This window comes from Cherax quadricarinatus, chromosome 3 (assembly GCF_038502225.1).
Source record: "Cherax quadricarinatus isolate ZL_2023a chromosome 3, ASM3850222v1, whole genome shotgun sequence".
NCBI lineage: Eukaryota > Metazoa > Arthropoda > Malacostraca > Decapoda > Parastacidae > Cherax > Cherax quadricarinatus.
Window position 1 is genome coordinate 61,883,521 of NC_091294.1, and position 26,638 is coordinate 61,910,158.

At 39.5% G+C, this 26,638-nt stretch overlaps 1 protein-coding gene across 3 annotated transcripts in view; it reads right to left on the reverse strand.

Moving 5' to 3' along the window:
* LOC128705855 (uncharacterized) overlaps positions 1–26,638 on the reverse strand; it is a 623,755-nt gene that overhangs the window by 354,420 nt on the left and 242,697 nt on the right. For all 3 annotated transcript variants that reach the window (XM_070092017.1, XM_070092006.1, XM_070092020.1), the window contains exon 2: positions 25,062–25,460. In XM_070092017.1, the coding sequence (XP_069948118.1) occupies positions 25,062–25,460 (399 nt within the window). The remainder of the gene's footprint in view (positions 1–25,061; positions 25,461–26,638) is intronic.

Sequence of the window (26,638 nt, forward strand, 5' to 3'; positions counted from 1 at the left end):
TTGTCATCCTCCTCTGTACGTTTTCCAGAGCATTTATATCCATTCTGTAATACGGTGACCAGAACTGTGCAGCATAGTTAAATGAGGCCTAACCAAGGATATATAGAGTTGAAGAACAACCTGAGGACTTCTATTATTTATACTTCTAGATATGAAGCCAAGAATTCTGTTAGCTTTATTGCGAACACTAATGCACTGCTGTCTTGGTTTTAGATTACTGCTATCCAGAACTCCTAAATCCTTTTCGCAATCAGTAGTATTAAGATCTACATTATTTAGTTTATATGTGGCATGGTTATTTAACTGTCCAACATTTAGAACTTTGCATTTGTCAATATTAAACTGCATCTGTCACTTCTCTGATCATTGCATCAGTCTATTCAAATCATCCTGGAGTGCTCTAGTGTCCTCATTAGAATGAATTGGACGGCCTATTTTGGAGTCATCAGCAAATTTGCTTATGTCGCTATTTATTCCCTCATCTATGTCGCTTATATAAATTGTGAACAACAACGGACCCAACACTGACCCCTGAGGAACACCGCTTGCGACGTGCCCCCATTCTGATTTCTCCCCATTTATGCAAACTCTCTGCTGTCTATTTGCCAGCCATGCCTCTACCCATGAAAAAATTTCTCCTATTCCGTGTGCCTTAAGTTTCCTCAATAGCCCCTGGTGTGGAACTCTATCGAAAGCCTTACTGAAGTCCATATACACAATATCATATTCATTACCATGATCTACCTCCTCAAACTCCTTGGTGGAAAAAGTTAGCAAATTCGTAATACAGGAACGCCCCTTTGTAAAACTGTGTTGATATTCATTTCACAATCTGTGCCTGTCAAGACGGCTACGAATTGCTTCGGCAATTATTGATTCCATAAATTTTCCCACTATGGAGGTAAGGCTTATTGGTCTATAGTTCGAAGCCAAGGACCTGTGACCTGCCTTGTAAATAGGTATTACATTTGCCATTTTTCACTTACCAGGCACTCTGCCAGTTTGTAGTGATATGTTAAAAAGATTAGCCAAAGGTATGCTAAGTTCCTCTTTACATTCCTTAACACCCTTGCAAACAGTTCATCAGGACCTGGGGATTTGTTAGATTTTAGTTTCTCTATTTGTCTGAGGACCATGTCACTAGTTACCACAATCGTACATAGTTTATTATCATCCTGTTCTACATAATCTATTATTTCAGGAATATCGCTAGTATTTTCCTGGGTGAAAACTGAGAGGAAGTAGGTATTTAGAATTTCACATATATCCTTATCACTGTCAGTGATCTGACCAGTGTTACTCTTAGGTGGGCCAATCTTGTCCCTAATCTTACTTCTATATACTTGAAAGAACCCTTTTTGGTTAGTCTTTGAATCCCTTGCGACCTTAGCCTCATAATCCCTTTTTGCTTTTCTTATTCCTTTCTTTATTTCTCTCTTTATTAGAATATTTTGATTTCTTAGCTGCCCATCTCCTCTTTTGATACGCCTATATATACCTCTCTTTTGACCAATGAGATGTTTTAATCTATTGCTCATGCATTTGGGATCATTTTTGTAAGATCTAATTTCCCTACTCGGAACAAAAGTTGTCTGGGCAGCTAGAACTATGCTCTGAAAAACGTCATATTGGCAACCAAGATCACCTACCTGACCCATAGTCAGGACATCCCAATTTAGCCCACCCAGGTAATTTTTCAGTCTCATGAAGTCGGCGAAGCGAAAATCTGGGACAGAGATTTGATTGAAGTTATCTGGGTAATTTTTCTGATATATTGAAACTAAGTGATTTGTGATCACTTTCCCCAAGTTCATCATTAACCTCAAGATTATTAATTAGTGAATCTTTGTTGGCAAGAACCAAGTCAAGCAGATTGCTTCCTCTAGTTGGTTCTGTCAAAACCTGTTCTAAAAAGCAATCCTGAACCGTATCAAGAAAGTCACTAGACTCAAGATTTCCTGTCATATTGTTCCAATCAATTTGTCTAAAATTAAAAATCTCCCATTATCACAACATTTTTATATCTAGATGCCTTATGAATTTCGTCCCATAACAGCTTACTGCACTCCCTATCAAGGTTTGGGGGCCTATAAATCACACCCAAAATTAATTTGTCACGACCCTAGAGAAACTGTAGCCGAACAGATTCTGTGTTCGATGTTTCTAATCTTATATCATGTCTAAGACAACAATTTATATTTTCTCTGACTACATCGCCGCACCACCACCCTTCCTGTTGACCCTGTCAGTGTGGAATAGTTTATAACCCTGTATGTTGCATTCAGAAGGCATTTCTCTATCTTTCAGGTTGAACCAGGTCTCTGTTATACCAATAATATCTATATTACCTACACTTGCAAGTAATCTTAGCTCATCTATCTTATTTCTTAGACTTCTACTATTTGTATAGTAAACCTTAAGGAAGCTAGTCACTCGCTGTCCTCTACTATCTCTCTTTGTTTGTTGATCAATTGATTTGCCATTACTAGCAACTTTATTTTGAATATTGTCTTTTAAACATATTCCTGAGGTATCCCGGTAATAACTGCTGTTTTTAACCCTAATGCTGCAGCCTGATTGTTTCCCACAAACACCCATACCTCTATAATCTATCTGTTTAAATTCCTAGACAAGTCATCAATTGCCCTCTCAACTGAATTGGCTAATGCAACCACTCCATCTCCAGAGAGATGAACTCCATCCCTTGCATACATATCACATTTGCCAAAGAATAGGTCTCAGTTATCAATGAAAGGGATTGCAAGTTCCTTGCAGTACCTGTCTAGCCAGCAATTTATACCAATTGCCCTTGACATCCATTCATTGCCCACTCCCTTTCTAGGCAAGATGCTACATATGGCTGGGCTCCATCCCTTAGACCTAACTACTTCTATGGCTGACCTGTACTTATCCAGCAGCTCCTCTCTCCTGCCCTTCCCAATGTCATTACCCGCAGCACTAAGACAGATAATGGGCTTGTTCCCATTACCTGCCAAAATATTATCCAACCTGCTGACTATGTCACCAACACCAGCTCCAGGAAGACACTCTCTTTCTGACCTTTCTGTCTCTGTTACAAAATGCACGGTCCATATATCTTACCTGAGAATCGCCTACTATTAAAATATTCTTACCTTGATTAGCAGGGGAATCAGTGGTACCTTCAACCTCACTAACCACTAAAGTACACTCGTCTTGGAGAGCAGAGAATCGATTTCCTACCTTCACATCTTCTCTATTAACTCTTCTTATCTTCCTTCTTCCCGAACTGTGAACCACTTGCCACTTAAAGCGGCTGCCACTATCACTGCTGGTGACCATTCCTTCCTTACCAGCTAAATCCTTCTCACACTCGCTCCCAAACTCATCTATGCGAAGCTTCAGCCTCCTATTTTCCTCCTGAAGAAGTGGAATCTCCTTCTTGAACAATTGAACCTTAGATTCTAAAACACTACAAGAAGCCATGGTGCTTGGTAACAGCCCACGCTAACTCCCAAAAGCTTAGGCAGGTATGACCGCAGGAGACCACTGACCTCAGCGTACTGAGGTGGAAGATGGAAGAATATTTTAAAGCTGAAAAAGGAAAATTGACTAATGAAAAATACTGTCGTGATAATGCGTGCATTATTTTTCTTGCAAATTCTGTTGCTATAAATGGTTCTGGAACAATTAGTTATCTGGGTAAGAAATATGTTTATGCTGACGTGTATCAGAGCCGAGAACTATTATTTAATTTGAGTAGATGCAGAGATGAAGATCGTGACACTCCAGGAACAATTATCGAGTTCGAACCTTCACCGGATTTTAGATGATTGAATCTTCCATATTTAGCAGCCATAATAAGTCAGTTTGGTGTTGTTGGACCATTAGAGGAAAATGTCATTTCTCAAAAATTAATTGAAAATTCAAGAGATTCACATCTGGTTTGTGGATTAAGAAAAGATGCTGTCGCTGACCTAATAAGAGATTTCAAGGAAGCAATTCAGAGATTCATAGAAAGTGCGAAAGACAATAAAAATATAAGAGAGGTTTATTTTCCTGAAAGGTATTGGAAGATACACATCATCAAACGAATGCTAATGGAATTACCATTACTAGGTCATACTCGAAGATATGTCTCTGAAGTTGAAGGAAGAAGGTATTCATACAACAATGGTTGTTAGAGAAGATATGAAAAACAGGAAGTGCAAGAAGTAGGTGACTGGAAACTGATAACTGCTAGAGTGGAGAGAAGTGCATGGTAACTTATAAGGTAAATAATAAAAAAAAACATTGGATTACATTTATCAGTGTAGATGTAACTTGTATATTTTATTGCAGTTACCTCTTCATAAAATGTATTATTCAATTTATGTTACTCAGGATTGTGAAATGTGTTACTCTGGTGCATAATTGTATATCTTTTGGTAACTTGTACTTACCATTTGGGGAATAAGTTTTCTTGATGGTGAGTGGAGTTACTTAGAATAACTTACGACTTGTATAACTTGTACTTAATGGTAAGATGCAACTTTACTTCATTTTGGGTAATTTTTGTTTATTTAATCATTTACTGAGTAACTTACCAACTTATAATTTACCAATATATAACGTAACAGACTTAATTCGAGGATGACGGACATGACGATGTGACTGGACTTGGAAGAACGAGAAAAAGAGCTTGACACGATGATTTTTAACAATCTTTCATTCACTAGAGAGATTGTCTGATGTTTAGAGAGTATCAGTGTAATAACATGTGTTGTTTCATTCACTAGAGAGATTGTCTGATGTTTAGAGAGTATCAGTGTAATAACATGTGTTGTTTCATTCACTAGAGAGATTGTCTGATGTTTAGAGAGTATCAGTGTAATAACATGTGTTGTTTCATTCACTAGAGAGATTGTCTGATGTTTAGAGAGTATCAGTGTAATAACATGTGTTGTTTCATTCACTAGAGAGATTGTCTGATGTTTAGAGAGTATCAGTGTAATAACATGTGTTGTTTCATTCACTAGAGAGATTGTCTGATGTTTAGAGAGTATCAGTGTAATAACATGTGTTGTTTCATTCACTAGAGAGATTGTCTGATGTTTAGAGAGTATCAGTGTAATAACATGTGTTGTTTCATTCACTAGAGAGATTGTCTGATGTTTAGAGAGTATCAGTGTAATAACATGTGTTGTTTCATTCACTAGAGAGATTGTCTGATGTTTAGAGAGTATCAGTGTAATAACATGTGTTGTTTCACTCACTAGAGACATTGTCTGATGTTTAGAGAGTATCAGTGTAATAACATGTGTTGTTTCATTCACTAGAGAGATTATACTCCAATTATTACATTATGAATTTAATTCTTTCACAGAAAGTGTCGAATAAAATATTTAACACGTGACGATTTTTAAATCAATCCTTACTTATCAATGTAACTAGAGATCACTTACTTATAACTTACCAATAAAGACTGTAACAGAATTGGATAACTTTAAGTTAACTCGAGGTAGAATGCAAATTAATTTATAATAAGTTGCACAATAAGATGAGAATTTTTACCAATTCTATAACACTCAAGACTGCAACATGAGAATGATTACCATTTCTATAACACTCAAGACTGCAACATGAGAATGATTACCATTTCTATAACACTCAAGACTGCAACATGAGAATGATTACCAATTCTATAACACTCAAGACTGCAACATGAGAATGATTACCATTTCTATAACACTAAAGACTGCAACATGAGAATGATTACCATTTCTATAACACTCAAGACTGCAACATGAGAATGATTACCAATTCTATAACACTTCTATGATTACCACTATAACACTAAAGACTGCAACATGAGAATGATTACCATTTCTATAACACTAAAGACTGCAACATGAGAATGATTACCATTTCTATAACACTCAAGACTGCAACATGAGAATGATTACCATTTCTATAACACTCAAGACTGCAACATGAGAATGATTACCAATTCTATAACACTCAAGACTGCAACATGAGAATGATTACCATTTCTATAACACTCAAGACTGCAACATGAGAATGATTACCAATTCTATAACACTCAAGACTGCAACATGAGAATGATTACCAATTCTATAACACTCAAGACTGCAACATGAGAATGATTACCATTTCTATAACACTCAAGACTGCAACATGAGAATGATTACCAATTCTATAACACTCAAGACTGCAACATGAGAATGATTACCATTTCTATAACACTCAAGACTGCAACATGAGAATGATTACCATTTCTATAACACTCAAGACTGCAACATGAGAATGATTACCATTTCTATAACACTCAAGACTGCAACATGAGAATGATTACCAATTCTATAACACTCAAGACTGCAACATGAGAATGATTACCATTTCTATAACACTCAAGACTCAAGACTGACTGCAACATGAGAATGATTACCATTTCTATATAACACTGAGAAGACTCAAGACTGCAACATGAGAATGATTACCATTTCTATAACGCTCAAGACTGGAACATGAGAATGATTACAATTTGTATAACACTAAAGACTGGAACATGAGAATGATTACCAATTCTATAACACTCAAGACTGCAACATGATAATGATTACCATTTCTATAACACTCAAGACTGCAACATGAGAATGATTACCAATTCTATAACACTCAAGACTGCAACATGATAATGATTACCATTTCTATAACACTCAAGACTGCAACATGAGAATGATTACCAATTCTATAACACTCAAGACTGCAACATGATAATGATTACCATTTCTATAACACTCAAGACTGCAACATGATAATGATTACCATTTCTATAACACTCAAGACTGCAACATGAGAATGATTACCAATTCTATAACACTCAAGACTGCAACATGATAATGATTACCATTTCTATAACACTCAAGACTGCAACATGAGAATGATTACCATTTCTATAACGCTCAAGACTGGAACATGAGAATGATTACAATTTGTATAACACTAAAGACTGGAACATGAGAATGATTACCATTTCTATAACACTCAAGACTGGAACATGAGAATGATTACCATTTCTATAACACTAAAGACTGGAACATGAGAATGATTACCATTTCTATAACACTCAAGACTGGAACATGAGAATGATTACCATTTCTATAACACTAAAGACTGGAACATGAGAATGTTTACCATTTCTATAACACTCAAGACTGGAACATGAGAATGATTACCATTTCTATAACACTAAAGACTGGAACATGAGAATGATTACCATTTCTATGACATTCAAGACTGGAACATGAGAATGATTACCATTTCTATAACACTCAAGACTGGAACATGAGAATGATTACCATTTCTATAACACTCAAGACTGGAACATGAGGATGATTACAATTTGTATAACACTCGAGACTGGAACATGAGAATGATTACCATTTGCATAACAAAAAAAAAAAAAAAAACAATCGCTTGTTGAAAATATCTTTGAAAGTATCCCAGAGTAATTTTGGCAGAATCCAAAGCTAATTTTGAGAGCATTCCAGAGTAATTTTGAAAGTATCAAAAACTTATTTTGAAAGTATCCAAAACTAATTTTGAAAGCATCCAAAACTAATTTTGAGAGTATGAAAACTTAATTTTGAAAGCAAACTTTCCTTACACATGCAAGTAGACTATATTATGCAACCTACATTATTAGATGGTGGAGCAAGAATAAAATAAGTGAGGGAGTAATCAAAAAACGTGAGGACTCTAGCTCGATCTTGGGCATAAAGACAGACTCAGAAATTGTAATACCATTACCTCGGTTGGTTAAATATTGGGTTTAGTTAAAAAAAAGAAATTCTCGAGATCAAATAGAGTTGTCCTAGTTTAAACATCGGAAAAAAATATATGAATTCTATAAAAGATTTATTGAAAAAAATTAAAGAATAAAGGGTTGGGGTAACTATGTAATATATGGATGTTGTGTATAATGAACGTGTATGAGTGTGAGTGAAATTTGAGGGGGAGAACGTATCGCTAGGAGACAGTATGCACTGAATATAAATTCTTGTTGTAATGTGAAAGATGTAATTTTTGTTAGTGTAAAGGTTGGTGTTATGCAAGTTAGTGAAAATAGTGGAGGTATATAGGCAAGGGGAAAAATAGATATTGAGAAATGTGAAAACTGCGTATGTTGATCGTGTTATTCAAATTAGTGATTGGTGAAAAGTTTTTGGTGTTCACATTGTAAAGTTAAGTTGTTAGCGAAAACTGCATATGTTGTTGAGAAATGTGTGTGTGTGGTTGCAGGTGTCGAGACTCAGACCCTGGCCCCGCCTCTTCACTGATTGCTGCTAGGTCGTCTCTCTCTCTCTCTCTGCTCCCTGAGCTTTGTCGTACCTCGTCTTCAAGCTATGTATGGTTTCTGCCTCCACTACCTCACATGTTAGACTATTCCACTTCCTGACAACTCAATGGCTGAAGAAATACTTCTTAACATCCGTTTGACTCGTATGAGTATTCAGCTTCCAACTGTGACCTTTGTTTCTGTTTCCCCTCTCTAGAACATCCTGTCTCTGTCCATCTTTTCTATTCAAAGCAGCATTTTGTATGCCGTTATCATGTCTACCCTGACCCTCCTGTTCTCTAGCGTCTTCAGGCAGATTTCCCTCAGCCTTTCTTCACAGGACATTTTCCTGAGCTCCGGAACTAACCTTGTTCCAAACCTTTGTACTTTCTCTAGTTTCTTCACGTGCTTGACCAGGTGTGGGTTCCAAATTGGTGCTGTATACTTCAGTATGGGCCTGACATACACAGTGAACAGTGTCTTGAACGATTCCTTACTAAGGTAAGGAAACCTATTCTCAGGTTTGCCAGGCGCCCATGTGCTGCAGCAGTTATGCGGTTGATGTGTGCCTCCGGAGACGCGCTCGGTGTTATGCTCGCCCCATGATTTTTCTCCTTGAGTGAGGTTTGCAGTTTTTAACTGCCTAGCCTATTCTCTGTCTGCGGTCTTCTTTGCATTTGGCGGGGCTGAATTCGAAAAGCCAATTTCTGGCCCACATGTTTAGCCTTTTCAGGTCTTTTTGTAGTCCCGCCTCATCCTCACTGATTTCATTCTCCTCATTAACTTCACATCGTCTGCGAACAGGGACACTTCTGAGACTATCCCTTCCGTCATGTAATTCACATATACCAAAAATAGGACTGGTCCTAGGACTAAACCCCGTGGGACCCCGCTCGTCACAGGCGCCCACTGTGATACCTCACCACGTACCATGACTCGTTGTTGCCTACCTGTCAGGTATTCTCTGATCCAGTGCAGTACCCTTCCTGTTATATGCGCCTGATCCTCCAGCTTCTGTACTAATCTCATGTGAGGAACTGTGTTGAAGGCCTTCCAGCAGTCCAGGAAAATGCAATCAACCCACCCCTCTCTCTCTCATGTCTCACTTCTGTTACTTTGTAATAAAACTCCAGATGGTTTGTAACACAGGATTTGCTTTCAATGAATCCGTGCTGGTTGACGTTTATAATCTTGTTCCGTTCCAGGTGTTCCATCACTCACTTCCTGATAATCTTCTCCGTGACTTTGCATAATATACACGTCAGTGACATTGGTCGGTAATTTTGTGCCTCGTTTCTGTCTTCTTTCTTAAAAATGGGGTCTACATTTACTGCTTTTCATATCTCAGGTAGTTGCCCAGTTTCAAGGGATGTGTTGAAGATTGTGGTTAGTGGGACACAGCGTCTCTGCTCCTTCTCTAAGGACCCATGGGGAGATGTCCGGCTCCATCGCCTTTGTTGTATCAAGGTCCCTTAGCAGCTTCTATACCTCCTCCTCTGTTGTGTGTATGTCATCCAACACTTGTCGGTGTGTGTGTGTGTGTGTGTGTGTGTGTGTGTGTGTGTGTGTGTGTGTGTGTGTACTCACCTAATTGTACTCACATAATTGTGGTTGCAGGGGTCAAGACTCAGCTCCTGGCCCCGCCTCTTCACCGACCGCTACTAGGTCCTCTCTCCCCCTGCTCCATGAGCTTTATCATACCTCGTCTTAAAACTATGCATAGTTCCTGCCTCCACTACATCGCTTGCAAGACTATTCCACTTCCTAACTACTCTATGACATCCCTTTGAATCATCTGAGTCTTCAGCTTCCAATTGTGACCCCTTGTTTCTGTGTCACATCTCTGGAACATCCTGTCTCTGTCTACCTTGTCTATTCCACGCAGTATTTTATATGTCGTTATCATGTCTCCCCTGACCCACCTGTCCTCCAGTGTTGTCAGACCGATTTCCCTAAACCTTTCTTCATAGGACATTCCCCTTAGCTCTGGAACTAGCCTTGTTGCAAACCTTTGCACTTTCTCTAATTTCTTGACGTGTTTGACCAGGTGTGGGTTCCAAACTGGTGCTGCGTACTCCAATATGGGCCTGACGTACACAGTGTATAAAGTCTTGAACAATTCCTTACTGAGGTACTGGAACACTATTCTCAGGTTTGCCAAGCGCCCATATGCCGCAATAGTTAAATGGTGAATGTGTGCTTCTGGCGATGCACTCGGTATTATACTCACTCCTAGGTCTTTCTCCTTGAGCGAGGTTTGCAGCCTTTGGCCTCCTAGCTTATACTCTGTCTGCAGTCTTCTTTGCCATCCTCCGATCTTCATGACTTTGTATTTTGCAGGGTTAAATTCTATGAGCCAGTTTCTGGACCACGCATTCAGCCTGTCCAGGTCTCTTTGTAGACCTGTCTGGTCCGCGTCTAATTTAATTCCCATCATTAACTTCACGTCATCTGCAAACAGCGACACTTCTGAGTCTATGCCTTCCTTCATGTCATTCACATATACCAAGAATAGCACTGGTCCCAGGACTGACCCCTGTGGGACCCCGCTCGTCACTGGCGCCAACTGTGATACCTCATCACGGACCATGACTCGCTGTTGCCTCCCTGTTAGGTATTCTCTGATCCATTCCAGTGCCCTTCCTGTTATAGGTGCATGTTCCTCTAGCTTCTGTACTAATCTCCTGTGAGGAACTGTGTCGAAGGCCTTGTTGGAGTCCAAGAAAATGCAATCAACCCACCCCTCCCTCTCATTTCTAACTTCAGTTACCTTGTCATAAAACTCTAGTAGGTTTGTGACACAGGATTTGCCTTCTATGAATCCGTGCTGGCTGTCGTTTATAATCTTGTTCCGCTCCAAGTGCTCCTCCACTGTCCTCCTGATAATCTTTTCCAAGACTTTGCATACTGTACACATCAGTGACACTGGTCTATAATTTAGTGCTTCATTTCTGTCTCCCTTCTTAAAGATGGGGACTACATTTGCCTTCTTCCATACTTCAGATAGTTGCCCAGTTTCAAGGGAAGTGTTGAAGATTTTGGTTAGTGGCTCATGTAGTGTCCCTGCTCCCTCTCTAAGGACCCACGGAGAGATGTCTGGTCCCACTGCCTTTGAGGTATCAAGGTCACTTTGGAGCTTCTCCACCTACTCCTCAGTTGTGTGTAATTCATCCAACACTTGTTGGTATATCCCTTGTTGATGTACCCCACTGTTTTGTCTTCCCGTTGTCCCTTCAGCCTCAACTGTAAACACTTCCTGAAATCTCATGTTGAGCTCCTCACATACCTCCTGGTCGTTTCTTGTGAGCTCCCCACCTTCTTTCCTCAGCCTGATTGCCTGGTCCTTGACTTTTGTCTTCCTTCTGATGTGACTGTAGAGTAGTTTCGGGTCAGACTTGACTTTCGATGCTATGTCATTATCTGTGCATAATCGTTTCTGGCTCGTCGACTAATCTCTTTATTCTCCTGAGACCTTTGCCTTCTGTACTTTTTCAATTCTCTAGAGCACTTAGTTTTTGCCTCCCTGCACCTTCGGGTAAACAAAGGGTTCGTTCTGTCCTTCTCATTATTTCTGTTACCATTGGGAACAAACCTTTCCTCTGCCTCCTTGCATTTTGTTGTTACAAAGTCTATCATTTCGTTTACTGATTTTCCTACCAACTCCTGTTCCCACTGTACATGTTTATAGAGGGGCCACAGATATATCAGATCACTTTTTAGTTGTAGCTACACTGAGAGCAAAAGGTAGATGGGATACAAGGAGAATAGAAGCATCAGGGAAGAGAGAGGTGAAGGTTTATAAACTAATAGAGGAGGCAGTTAGGGTAAGATATAAACAGCTATTGGAGGATAGATGGGCTAATGAGAGCATAGGCAATGGGGTCGAAGAGGTATGGGGTAGGTTTAAAAATGTAGTGTTAGAGTGTTCAACAGAAGTTTGTGGTTACAAGAAAGTGGGTGCGGGAGGGAAGAGGAGCGATTAGTGGAATGATGATGTAAAGAGAGTAGTAAGGGAGAAAAAGTTAGCATATGAGAAGTTTTTACAAAGTAGAAGTGATGCAAGGAGGGAAGAGTATATGTAGAAAAAGAGAGAGGTTAATAGAGTGGTGAAGCAATGTAAAAAGAGAGCAAATAAAAAAAATTTTGGAGTGAGATTAACAAGTTAAGGAAGCCTAGAGAACAAATGGATTTGTCAGTTAAAAATAGGAGAGGAGAGTTATTAAATGGAGAGTAAAAGGTATTGGGAAAATGGAAGGAATATTTTGAGGAATTGTTAAATGTTGATGAAGATAGGGAAGCTGTGATTTCGTGTATAGGGCAAGAAGGAATAACATCTTGTAGGAGTGAGGAAGAGCCAGTTGTGAGTGTGGGGGAAGTTCGTGAGGCAGTAGGTAAAATGAAAGGGGGTAAAGCAGCCGGGATTGATGGGATAAAGATAGAAATGTTAAAAGCAGGTGGGGATATAGTTTTGAAGTGGTTGGTGCAATTATTTAATAAATGTATGGAAGAGGGTAAGGTACCTAGGGATTGGCAGAGAGCATGCATAGTTCCTTTGTATAAAGGCAAAGGGGACAAAAGAGAGTGCAAAAATTAAAGGGGGACAAGTTTGTTGAGTATACCTGGTAAAGTGTATGGTAGAGTTATTATTGAAAGAATTAAGAGTAAGGCAGATAATAAGATAGCAGATGAACAAGGAGGCTTTAGGAAAGGAAGAGGATGTGTGGATCAGGTGTTTACAGTGAAACATATAATTGAACAGTATTTAAATAAGGCTAAGGAGGTTTTCGTGGCATTTATGGATTTGGAAAAGGCGTATGACAGGGTGGATAGGGGGGCAATGTGGCAGATGTTGCAGGTGTATGGTGTAGGAGGTAGGTTACTGAAAGCAGCGAAGAGTTTTTACGAGGATAGTGAGGGTCAAGTTAGAGTATGTAGGAAAGAGGGAGATTATTTCCCAGTAAAAGTAGGCCTTAGACAAGGATATGTGATGTCACAGTGGTTGTTTAATATATTTATAGATGGGGTTGTAAGAGAAGTAAATGCGAATAAATGGTATAAAATACCGACACAATGGAAATATAAACACATATGCAGCATAATGTGATCCTTTATTGACTACGTTTTGCCCACACAGTGAGCTTTTTCAAGTCACAAACAGATCTACCTGGGGTGGAAGGGACGCGAGTATTTATAGTCAGGTTCAGAATGCTGAGGTCAGGTGGAGAATGCTGCATCTGATGATGTACCGAGTGGGGTTATGGAGTCTAAAATCTTGGGTAGCTTGGAAAGGAGATTGGATAAGTTTGTGAGCAGACCTTCTACAGTGTACTTCCATTCCTGTGTTCTTATGAGGGATAGCGATGAAGAAGTTTCTTGGCAAGTGGTTCAGCTATGTTATAGAAGCCACTATTCTGGTTGAAGTTGTCGGATATAGAAATAAGTGATGATTCCAGGATTCTTCGGTATTGAGTGTTGTCTTCTGTGGCGATAAGTCTTGAGTTTCTGTAGTTTATCAAGTGGTTGTGTGAATTACGGTGTTGTACACAGGCATTCCTTGTGTCGTCAGACCTGCTTGCGTACTGGTGTTCTGAAATACGTGTTTGGAGGTCCCTTGATGTTTCGCCCACGTATAATTTGTTGCAATCATTACAAGGGATTAAGTATACCTCTGCAGAGGGTGGAAGCTTGTCCTGTCTATCACTGGTAATGTCCTTGATGGTCGTGGTTGTGGAAGTAGATACTTGGAATGAGGTATTGGAAAAGATGTTGGAAACGTGTTTGGCAATGGAGTTGGTGGGGAGGACTATGTATCTCTTCTCGGTAGTGTCTTCTCTGGGTGTGTTGAAGATGTTTAATGCCCGTCGTCTGCAGTCTCTGATGAAGTGACGAGGATAGTGGAGTTTAGAAAATACTTGTTTAATTATCGTGCATTCTTCTTCAAGAAACTCATTGCTGCAGATTCTGAGTGCACGCAGGAAGAAGCCTATAATTACACCACGTTTAGTTTTGGTGTCGTGGTGAGAGTAGAAGTGGAGAAGATCGTTTTGGTTGGTGGGTTTTCGATAGACTTTAAAACGAAGTTCGTGGTCAGCTTTGCAGAGCAGAACATCAAGGAAAGGAAGAGTGTTGTCGACTTCTTCTTCAAGTGTGAACTGGATTGAAGGCTCGACCTGGTTGAGCTTGTCTTGGAGAGCTTGAACGTTGAAGCGTTTAGGAGTTATGAGGAGAATGTCGTCAACATAACGGAGCCAGGTGACAGACGAAGGAATAATGGTGGAGAAACGTTCGGCTTCTAGATGTTCCATGTATAGGTTCACCAGGACCGCACTGAGTGGCGAACCCATGGGTAGTCCAAAAGTCTGCTGAAAGAGGTGATTTTCGAAAGAGAAACACGTAAAGCCAACACATAGTTCAACAAGGTCGATGAAATCGCTGGCTGGAATGGGAAGATCAAGTGAATCGTCAATTTTCCTGCGCAAGAGATCGATGGCTTGTGTAGTAGGTACTTTGGTGAATAGGGAAGTCACGTCAAGGCTGGAAAGTTTCTTGTTCCTGATGCTGATGTTGCGAATGCGATTGAGAAGATCACCCGAGTGTTTGAGATGTGCTGGACTGATAGTACCCAAGAGTTTAGAGAGGTATTTTGCGAGAATTCCTGAGAGCTGGTGGGGAGCACTGCCTATTCCCGAGGATATGGGCCTCAGTGGGATACCAGGCTCGTGAGTTTTTGGCAGGCCGTACATTCTGGCAGGTCTGGGGTTGCTGGGCATGGTGTGCAGAAGTGTCTTCCCTTGTTCTGAGCCCCTCAGAATGCGGCGAGTCCTTTGAAGAAAAGTTTTAGTAAGGTTGTCCACTTGGTTAGTTGTGAGAGGTTTGTAGGTATCTGGGTTATTAAGTAGATTGAGCATTTTGTTCCTGTAATCATCAGTGTTCATGATAACAACACCACCTCCTTTATCAGCGGTGGTGACATGATGGTCGTGTCTTCTGCTGAATCTTTGAGTGCATTGATGTAACGTCGAGGTATGACTTACTAGGAAACTACAAACACTCTGCGATAATAGTAATTGGAAATGTTTAGGAAGACCTGAAATTATTCAAAATCTTTCATTTCGTCCACTGTCAACCACAGAAAATGAAGCCCTCAGCTTAGGCCTCAAATTCGCAACAGGAATTACGAAACCAAAACAAGACCTCAATTTCATCGCCAAAAACTACAGACACAATTACTCCGACTTCCAAAAAGGCTATCTTCAAGGCATCATCTCAGCAGCCATCTTAACATGCAGCTTCCCAGTCATACCTCGACGTTACATCAATGCACTCAAAGGTTTAGCAGAAGACACGACCATCAGGGTCACCACCGCTGATAAAGGAGGTGGTGTTGTTATCATGAACACTGATGATTACAGGAACAAAATGCTCAATCTACTTAATGACCCAGATACCTACAAACCTCTCACAACTAACCAAGTGGACAACCTTACTAAAACTTTTTCAAAGGACTCGCCGCATTCTGAGGGGCTCAGAACAAGGAAAGAAACTTCTGCACACCATGCCCAGCAACCCAAGACCTGACAGAATGTACGGCCTGCCAAAAACTCACAAGCCTGGTATCCCACTGAGGCCCATATCCTCGGGAATAGGCAGTGCTCCCCACCAACTCTCAGGAATTCTCGCAAAACACCTCTCTAAGCTCTTGGGCACTATCAGTCCAGCACATCTCAAACACTCGGGTGATCTTCTCAATCGCATTCGCAACATCAACATCAGGAACAAGAAACTTTCCAGCCTTGACGTGACTTCCCTATTCACCAAAGTACCTACTACACAAGCCATCGATCTCTTGCGCAGGAAAATTGACGATTCACTTGATCTTCCCATTCCAGCCAGCGATTTCATCGACCTTGTTGAACTATGTGTTGGCTTTACGTGTTTCTCTTTCGAAAATCACCTCTTTCAGCAGACTTTTGGACTACCCATGGGTTCGCCACTCAGTGCGGTCCTGGCGAACCTATACATGGAACATCTAGAAGCCGAACGTTTCTCCACCATTATTCCTTCGTCTGTCACCTGGCTCCGTTATGTTGACGACATTCTCCTCATAACTCCTAAACGCTTCAACGTTCAAGCTCTCCAAGACAAGCTCAACCAGGTCGAACCTTCAATCCAGTTCACACTTGAAGAAGAAGTCGACAACACTCTTCCTTTCCTTGATGTTCTGTTCTGCAAAGCTGACCACGAACTTCGTTTTAAAGTCTATCGAAAACCCACCAACCAAAACGATCTTCTCCACTTCTACTCTCACCACGACACCAAAACTATACGTGATGTAATTATAGGCTTCTTCCTGCGTGCACTCAGAATCTGCAGCAATGAGTTTCTTGAAGAAGAATGCACTATAATTGAACAAGTATTTTCTAAACTCCACTATCCTCGTCACTTCATCAGAGACTGCAGACGACGGGCATTAAACATCTTCAACACACCCAGAGAAGACACTACCGAGAAGAGATACATAGTCCTCCCCACCAACTCCATTGCCAAACACGTTTCCAACATCTTTTCCAATACCTCATCCCAAGTATCTACCTCCACAACCACGACCATCAAGGACATTACCAGTGATAGACAGGACAAGCTTCCACCCTCTGCAGGGGTATACATAATCCCTTGTAATGACTGCAACAAATTATACGTGGGCGAAACATCAAAGGACCTCCAAACACGTATTTCAGAACATCAGTACGCAAGCAGGTCTGACGACACAAGGAATGCCTGTGTACAACACTGTAATTCACACAACCACTTGATAAACTACAGAAACTCAAGACTTATCGCCACAGAAGACAACACTCAATACCGAAGAATCCCGGAATCATCACTTATTTCTGTATCCGACAACTTCAACCAGAATAGTGGCTTCTATAACATAGCTGAACCACTTGCCAAGAAACTTCTTCATCGCTATCCCACATAAGAACACAGGAATGGAAGTACACTGCAGAAGGTCTGCTCACAAACTTATCCAATCTCCTTTCCAAGCTACCCAAGATTTTAGACTCTATAACCCCACTCGGTACATCATCAGATGCAGCATTCTCCACTTGACCTCAGCATTCTGAACCTGACTATAAATACTCGCGTCCCTTCCACCCCAGGTAGATCTGTTTGTGACTTGAAAAAGCTCACTGTGTGGGAGAAAACGTAGTCAATAAAGGATCACAATATACTGCATATGTTTATATTTCCAGAAGTAAATGCGAGGGTCTTGGCAAGATGCGTGGAGTTAAAAGATAAAGAATCACACATAAAGTGGGAGTTGTCACAGTTGCTCTTTGCTGATGACACTGCTCTTGGGAGATTCTGAAGAGAAGCTGCAGAGGTTGGTGGATGAATTTGGTAGGGTATGTAAAAGAAGAAAATTAAAAGTGAATACAGGAAAGAGAAAGGTTATGAGGATAACAAAAAGATTAGGTGATGATAGATTGGATTTCAGATTGGTGGGAGAGAGATTAGAGGAGGTGAATGTATTCAGATATTTGGGAGTGGACGTGTCAGCGGATGGGACTATGAAAGATGAGGTGAATCATAGAATTGATGAGTGCACTTAGGAGTCTGTGGAGACAAAGAACTTTGTCCTTGGAGGCAAAGAGGGGAAGTTATGAGAGTATAATTTTACCAACCCTCTTATATGGGTGTGAAGCATGGGTGATGAATGTTGCAGCGAGGAGAAGGCTGGAGGCAGTGGAGATGTCATGTCTGAGGGCAATGTGTGGTGTGAATTTAATGCAGAGAATTCGTAGGTTGGAAGTTAGGAGGAGGTGCAGGATTACCAAAACTGTTGTCCAGAGGGCTGAGGAAGGGTTGTTGAGGTGGTTCGGACATGTAGAGAGAATGGAGCGAAAGAGAATGATTTCAAGAGTGTATCAGTCTGTAGTGGAAGGAAGGCGGGGTAGGGGTCGGCCTAGGAAAGGTTGGAGGGAGGGGGTAAAGGAGGTTTTGTGTGTGAGGGGCTTGGACTTCCAGGCATGCATGAGCGTGTTTGATAGGAGTGAATGAAGATAAATGGTTTTTAATACTTGACGTGCTGTTGGAGTGTGAGCATAGTGACATTTATGAAGGGATTCAGGGAAACCGGCAGGCCGGACATGAGTCCTGGAGATGGGAAGTGCAGTGCCTGCACTCTGAAGGAGGGGTGTTAATATTGCAGTTTAAAAACTGTAGTGTAAAGCATCCTTCTGGCAAGACAGTGATGGAGTGAATGATGGTGAAAGCTTTTCTTTTTCGGGCCACCCTGCCTTGGTGGGAATCGGCCAGTGTGTTAAGAAAAAAAATATATATATATATATATATATATATATATATATATATATATATATATATATATATATATATATATATATATATATATCCATGGGGAAGTGGAACAGAATTCTTCCTCAGTAAGCCATGCGTGTCGTAAGAGGCGACTAAAATGCCGGGAGCAACGGGCTAGTAACCCCTTCTCCTGTATATATTACTGAATTTGAAAGGAGAAACTTTCGTTTTCCCATTTGGGCCACCCCGCCTCGGTGGGATACGGCGGGTATATATATATATATATATATATATATATATATATATATATATATATATATATATATATATATATATATATATATATATATATATATATATATATATATATATATATATATATATATATATATATATATATATATATATATATATATGTGTGTGTGTGTGTATATATGTACATATATATCGTGCAGAATACGTAAACCTTGCGTTTTTTGTTAAATAGCAACGTTCATTTTGCTGAATAAGGCAAGCAAATATTTGTGTATTTCTTGAAAATCATTCTGAACCTAACGAAAAAAAATATATTCCATTGTGTTTGTTTTAATTTTAAACTATTGTAAACTTATCTAAAATATATTAATATGGATTAGGCTAAATTAAATAGCGCTTGTTATAATAAAGTTACGTAAGTTTCCTAAGGTTCTTTTTGTACAAAATTATTAGTTTTTATATTAACATAAATGAATAAAATACATCATTAAACGTGTAAGAGAAAATTTTAGAAAGGACTTAAATCTTAAATGAGTTCTTGCTAACTGACGAGTTTTACATATTCGTCCGTTTCCCGTCAAGGCAGTGTGACCCGAAAAAGAAGAAACACTTTTATCATCATTCACTCCGTCACTGTCTTACCAGAAAGATGCCTACACTACAGTTATAAAACTGCAATATCAACACCACCTCCAGGACTCAAGTCCGGCCTGTCAGTTTTCCTGAATCCCTTCATAAATGTTACATTGCTTACACTCCAACATCAAGTCAAATCATAAAAACAATTTGTCTCCACTCTCTCCTATCATGCATGCTTACTGAAAGTCCAAACCCCCTCACACACAAAACCTCCTTTACCCCCTCTCTCCTACTTTTCCAAGACCAACCCCTGCTCCACCTTTCTTCCACTGCAGATTAATACGCTCTCCAAGTCATTCTATTTCTTTACTTCCTCTCTAAATGTCCGCACCACCTGAACACCTCCTCTGCCCTCTGGATAATACTTTTAGTAACGACGCACCTCCTTCTAATTTCCAAACTACGGATTCTCTCCCTTATATTCAAACTGTATATTGCCCTCAAACATGATATCTCCATCACATCCAGTATTCTCCTTGTTGCAACATTAACCACCCGTGGTTCACACAAATATAAGAGCACTGATATAACTGTGTACTCATTCACTTCCCTGTTTGCTTCCATGGATAACGTTCTTTGTCTCAACAAACTTCTCAGTGCACCACTCACCTTTTTCCACTCATTAGTTGTACGATTCACCTCGTCATTCATAGACTCACCTGCTGACAAGTCTACCCCCAAATATCTGAATACATTCACTTCCTTCATACTTCCTCCCTCCAGTTTGATATCCAATCTTTCATTTCCTAAATTGCCTGTTATCCTCATCATTTTCTCTTTCCTATGTTCACTTTTAATTTCCTTCTTTTATGTACCCTTCCAAACTCGTCGATCTCTGGAACCTCTCCTCAGGATCTTCCAAAAGTACAGTGTCGTCAGCAAAAGTAACTGTGACAACTCTCATTCTGTGTTAGAGTCTTTATCTTTTAATTCCACTCTTCTTGCCAAGACCCTAGCATTCACTTCTCTTACAGCCCCATCCATAAATATGTTAAACAATTACGGTGACATCACTCATCCCTGTCTAACGCCTACTTTTACTGGGAAAAAAACTCCCTCGAACGAGGGAATGATCACAAACGGGAGGCCAAATATGGAAAATAGTCAGAGAAGATGAATGATAGTTCTAAGTCTTTTGTGTTGCAATCAACACATCATCTGGAGCTTGCAATGTTGCGGAAATAAAGCAGGAAATCCTGGAAGATCTGTTTATGGGAATGGTTTCCCTTAAGAATAATGGGACGTGGCACCGTGATAGATGGCAAGTGCCAGGAAAGGCTGAGAACATATTACATATTACATGCATAAAACGTATATAAAGCCCATGAGCATTGAATTTGTAGTAATGACCTAGCAACTACAACATTAGTGACATGTCAGTTGTCACAAACATGAAACTTTTTGTTTTTGGAGCCTATCTTTACGAATTTTCCTTGCATTTTATAAAAGCAATTGAGCTAATGCTTTTACTAACTATTTGGACCAAGCATATGTCGTAGACCCACAGAGCTAATAATAGGTCTCGTTGGAAATCCTGGCTTATGGGTTTTAATTAAACCGTACATATATGAAAGAGTCGGCGATCTCTCTGACAACTGCTTAATAATCAATTCCTCATTACCACTGAGGAAGAACCTAAGTTGCTTATTAACCTGGTTCAAAGGGAACTTATTAAGGGGTGCATAGGTTTCCTTGTCTTCTAATATCATGTTCACTTTTCTACTATAATCTACCTTGTCCATAATTACTATCGCATTCGCTTTGCTATCGTAAAGTGACGTCCAGGATCTGTTCTTAATTCATGGTATGGCTTAACAAATCCTTGGGGACAATTCAGTTTCACAGGTTTGATCAAAGTTCCATATACCATGACTTTGATAATGCTAAACGTTTCCTGGGATAGGTTCCATTATTTTTTTGAAACTGCAAAAAGAATTAGCAGGGTCAAAATAATTAATGCACCAACTAATAGAAGAGAAACTTAATTAACCCATGCTGTCTGTTAAGAACATAAGAACATAAGAATGTAGGAACACTGCAGAAGGCCTACTGGCCCATACGAGGCAGGTCCTTATCAAAACGACTACTACCTAAAGCTTCCCTAGAAATAACTCCCGTACCCAATGACACCAATCAAACCCAGCCCCTCCCACTCATATATTTGTCCAGTTTCTTCTTAAAGCTACCCAAGGTCCTAGCCTCTATCACCCCACTGGGAAGACTGTTCCACGCACCTACAACTCTGTTAGAAAACCAGTACTTACCAATGTCCTTTCTAAATCTAAATTTATCCAACTTAAATCCATTATTTCTGGTTCTTACCTGGTTTGACACCCTCAGTACTTTATTAATATCTCCCTTGTTTATGCCCGTCATCCACTTATACACTTCAATGATATCTCCTCTCATTCTACGTATCTCCAGAGTGGAGATTTAAGGCTTTAAGTCTATCTTCATACGGGAGGTTCCTTACACAGTAAATCATTTTAGTCATTTTTCTCTGTATGTTCTCTAATGAGTTTATATCCATCCTGTTGTAAGGGGACCAAAACTGAGCAGCATAATCTAAATGAGGCCTCACTAGTGATGCATAGAGCTGTAAAATAACTTTTGGACTTCTGTTACTTATACTTCTTGAGATAAATCCAAGTAATCTGTTGGCCTTGTTGCGCACACTAAGGCACTGCTGTCTTGGCTTTAGATTTCTGCTCACCATGACTCCTAAGTCCTTTTCACATCCTGTATGATCAAGCTCTACTTCACCTAGATTATAGCTTCGAGGGTTATTTTCATTACCAAGGGCAAGTACTTTACACTTATCGACATTGAGCTTCATCTGCCATTTTTCAGACCAGGACATTAATTTGTCCAAATCCTCCTGGAGTTCATTGCTATCCTCCTCAGAGTGAATTATACGGCCTATCTTTGTATCATCAGCAAACTTACTCATGTCACTCGTAATCCCTTCATCAAGGTCATTAATGTAAATTATGAACAAGAGTGGGCCTAAAACTGATCCTTGTGGAACCCCACTAGTGACTAATCCCCATTCAGATTTCACTCCATTAATGGTAACTCTCTGCTTTCTATTGGTAAACCATGCTTCTATCCATGCTAGAACTTTACCTCCTATACCATGAGCTGCCACTTTTCTTAAGAGTCTCTTGTGAGGTACTCTGTCGAAAGCTTTACTAAAATCCAAATAAACAATATCATATTCCTTATCACTGTCAACTGCCTCAAATGTTCTATTGAAGAACGTCAGTAAGTTTGTCAGGCAGGAACGACCTCTCGTGAATCCATGCTGAGATTCATTTATCAAGTTATGCTCTTCAAGGTGACTTCTGATAATGTCAGATATAATTGATTCTAATAACTTGCCCACTATAGATGTCAGGCTTATTGGACGGTTTTGAAGGAGTGGACTTATCCCCTGATTTGAATATAGGAACTCCATGGTCTGGAACGATGTGAAGCTGAAGTAAGAAAATGGAGTCTTAAATATTGTCGAAGGTGACGTTGTAGAAGACGGGGTTTAGTGAAACAAAGATGATTACATCATTTTTATTTCACTACAACACCTACTGCCTCCGCATTCGACTGAAGAAGCCTACTGTGTAGGCGAAACGTTGGCCCCGGGAAATTATTATAATCATGGAGGAGCGCTAAATCCATAGGGTTATACAGTGCACGTGGGGGGAGGGAGATGAAAACTATTCAGGCTAATTTTAGGGAACCGAAGTAAGGGTCCAATTCCCTAGATCAAGAGCCCCTCACCAGCGTCTAGGAACCTCCCTCGAGGGGCGGTCCTGGGTAAGCTACACTCTCGAAAGGTTAATAAGGAAATCCGGTTTAGCATGTTGTGATCATCCACTTTGTTCAGTGAGGTTGTTTAATTTTCTAGCAAGTAAACATTCAGTTTTCTGACTCATTATTCTCGGCTCACTATATATGTCATTTAATAAATGATCTTTCCACTCGAGTGTCACCCAACTGAACAACTTTTGTTTTTCTCGCTTCAGTAAATAAAATTTTCCTTTCATGTTTTAGTGGATCAATATTCTTGGTTAACCTGTGAAGTTGATCAAACGGCGACCAAGAAAGATTAACCAACCTTCTCTGAAGAAGCGATTTCCGTAATAAATGTTCACTGAGATACTTTCTTAAAAACACTAATTTTAATGGTACTTTATGGGCTTTAAGAGGAACAGATTTATAAGAGAAAACAGCAAAGGAGGAGAAACGAAAAAATAATTAATGTTGATTTTTCCCGAGAAAATCCCCAAAAAAACATCAAAAATCAAATTTTAGGGAGATACAGTATAATGACTTGTCGTTCATTTACCTCCTGAAAATACGTCTTAGCCTTTTCTTGTTCATGTAAAGTCAAATACAATATCATAAATATTATTATAGTGTTCTATACCAAATATAATTTTTTTCCTATCTTTATTTTGCGCAAACTTCATGAAACTTTTAGTGTAGACTTCTGATTATCTTCTCAACTTAAAGCAAAAAAATATCATTGAAATCGAAATATTATATAACTTTTCTTAATAAAAACACCCCACCTCTCTTGATGACCAGACAGACAAGAGGTGGGACGGGGGCCACTTGTTGCACACCTTCACACTACTCAATTAAATGTTCCCCAAATAGTAGTTTACAAGCAGCGGTATAACATGATGGGATGAAAGGAAAGAGGGAAGAATAATGTTTAGAAACTGCGTGGAGAGCAACATCTCTTCTGAGTTATTAAACACGTAGGCAAAGTGCATTTTAATGAAGTTTTTGTTCATCTTATTTGTTATTAATGTATACCAGTGCTGCATAGGTAGCAGCATCACAGCCTTGTTGAACACCAAAACAGAGCTGTGTTGGTGTCAGCATTGTGGCAGCTTTGTGACTCACCATTCTCACTGCAGCTCTGCAACAAGGCATCGAAGGGTGTTGCCAACAGCAATGGGCCTGATTTCTCCATCATATTTCCGTATGGCATATAGTGATGCATCATAGAAGAGTCGCCTAAGACTCTGAGACACCGCCAGTCAGGCACACATTGGCGAATATGGTATTTTCTTCACATTTTCATTATAATAATGTCTAAAATTATCGATAAATTAACTGAAACGACACATACACATGTGTCCTCTTCTTAGCAAATTATTTTGCTATCTTTAAGATTTCTCAATATTATCACTATAAAAGGCTTTTAACATTCAACAAATATTGATACTCTATATAAGATGCCAAAATTTAATTATTTGCCAAAAAAATACACATTCTCTGTTGACTGTGCACTGATTTAATATATTTTAAAAATTAATTATTGTATAATTAAACATTGTTGACAAGAGTACAGACACCGAGAAATGTGAGTTTTTTTGTGTTTAGTTTCAAAGTTTATTTAATCTCTTATTAGAAGGCTGAAATATCCTTGACTGTTAGAGAATACATGATATGCAGCCTAAAAATCCTAGTAATGTCGATAGGCTTTAAACCCAGTAAACTAAATCAAGATACTTACTGTTATGGCAACCGACAGTGATATTGCTGCCTTGAATGGTGAGACTAGCAATGGTGATATCAGCGGATAATGACACAAGTTTTGTATGTGGTAGGAGCCACAACTCTGTGAGCGATGTTGATGATAGGTTAAATGTTGCCCAGCCAACAGGCAGAGGTTGTGACAGAGACAGTTCACTCTTGTACTGGCGACCATTCCTGAAACGAACTATTTCTACATGGCGGCGGTTCATACGGAGGACGTCATAGTTATAGGGACTTGATGAGCTAATTGGTTCCATAATGAAGGTCAAGAGTGACTGCTCTGGGTCAGTCATTGCTCCTTCTTCTGTGAGCCACACTGTCGCCTCCACATGGGATCCTTCCCACCGTATACTCCACTTCGCCTGTGGCAGACACTCTGTAACAAAAGCAGGAAGATAATATTGCATCTGTGTTGAACGTGTACAACTTTCCATATTACTCCCTACAAGTGTTAAGTGATTTTGAGAGTAAGATAATTGCAGTACATGTGTTTATATACAGGAACATATTTCTTATATACATAGATATGTATATCATTGCACATAAATAGAGATCTTACTCTAATCCTTATTTTAGATAATAATGTATCACTCATTTATATTGATACATTAATGATCTTGAAGCAGTGACTGATAAACACTTCGAGAGATAATCAGCAAATTCACCAGTATATTTCATTCAGATTTTAATATTTTTGGTAATTTTTTTGCTACCTATAATATTTTGACATTTTTACGTATTAAATTTTGTCTGAAATTTTCCTGTATATTTTAGCTGCCAAAAGTTTAATTTAATCTTAATAAGATTCTCTCAAAACAGAGAAATCACACAGGGCATTTCCATTCTGGTCTCAAAGTAACGTTTACAATACAAACAATATTACGAGATGATCTAACAGATGCATGGAAAACAACTATAGAATACAAAAGAGACAGGCTTTGGTACTAGCTAATAACATATGACAAACAAATATCTGAATGTGTACCTCAAAATAACAATACCAACTTAAAATCTTAAGTACGCACCGTAAGCTAGCAGAGCGTCACAGTAATAAGCAAAATTCTACAACTGCCAAAATCAGCTATCTCACCACTAAATCATGCCAGACTAATAATAAAATTCATCCATCGAGGTATATTTCTTCACACTAGTAAGGGTAGTGAGGGACACCACTCTAGTAAGGGTAGTGAGGGACACCACTCTAGTAAGGGTAGTGAGGGACACCACTATAGTAAGGGTCCCAGTAGTATCAGTTACCAGTAACCAGTTACCAGTAGTATGACTCACTACCAACCGTCTGCGTGAATCACTGACTGTTATTCATGTGGACTGATTCATGTTTACTTGGACCGGCATGGTACACTAAGTGAGCATTCGAAAGTGACTGGGACAGTCTGTCAGTCGATAAGAAACTAGGACTGATGACAGGAGCAGCAGTAGCCTGAGAGGTCTGAGTGTCGCCATTCACTAAAGTATCACTTGAAGGTATGTGAGGCATAATGGTAAAGAAGTTGCACAAAAACAAATAAGGCAAAAATAATGAATAATAAAAAT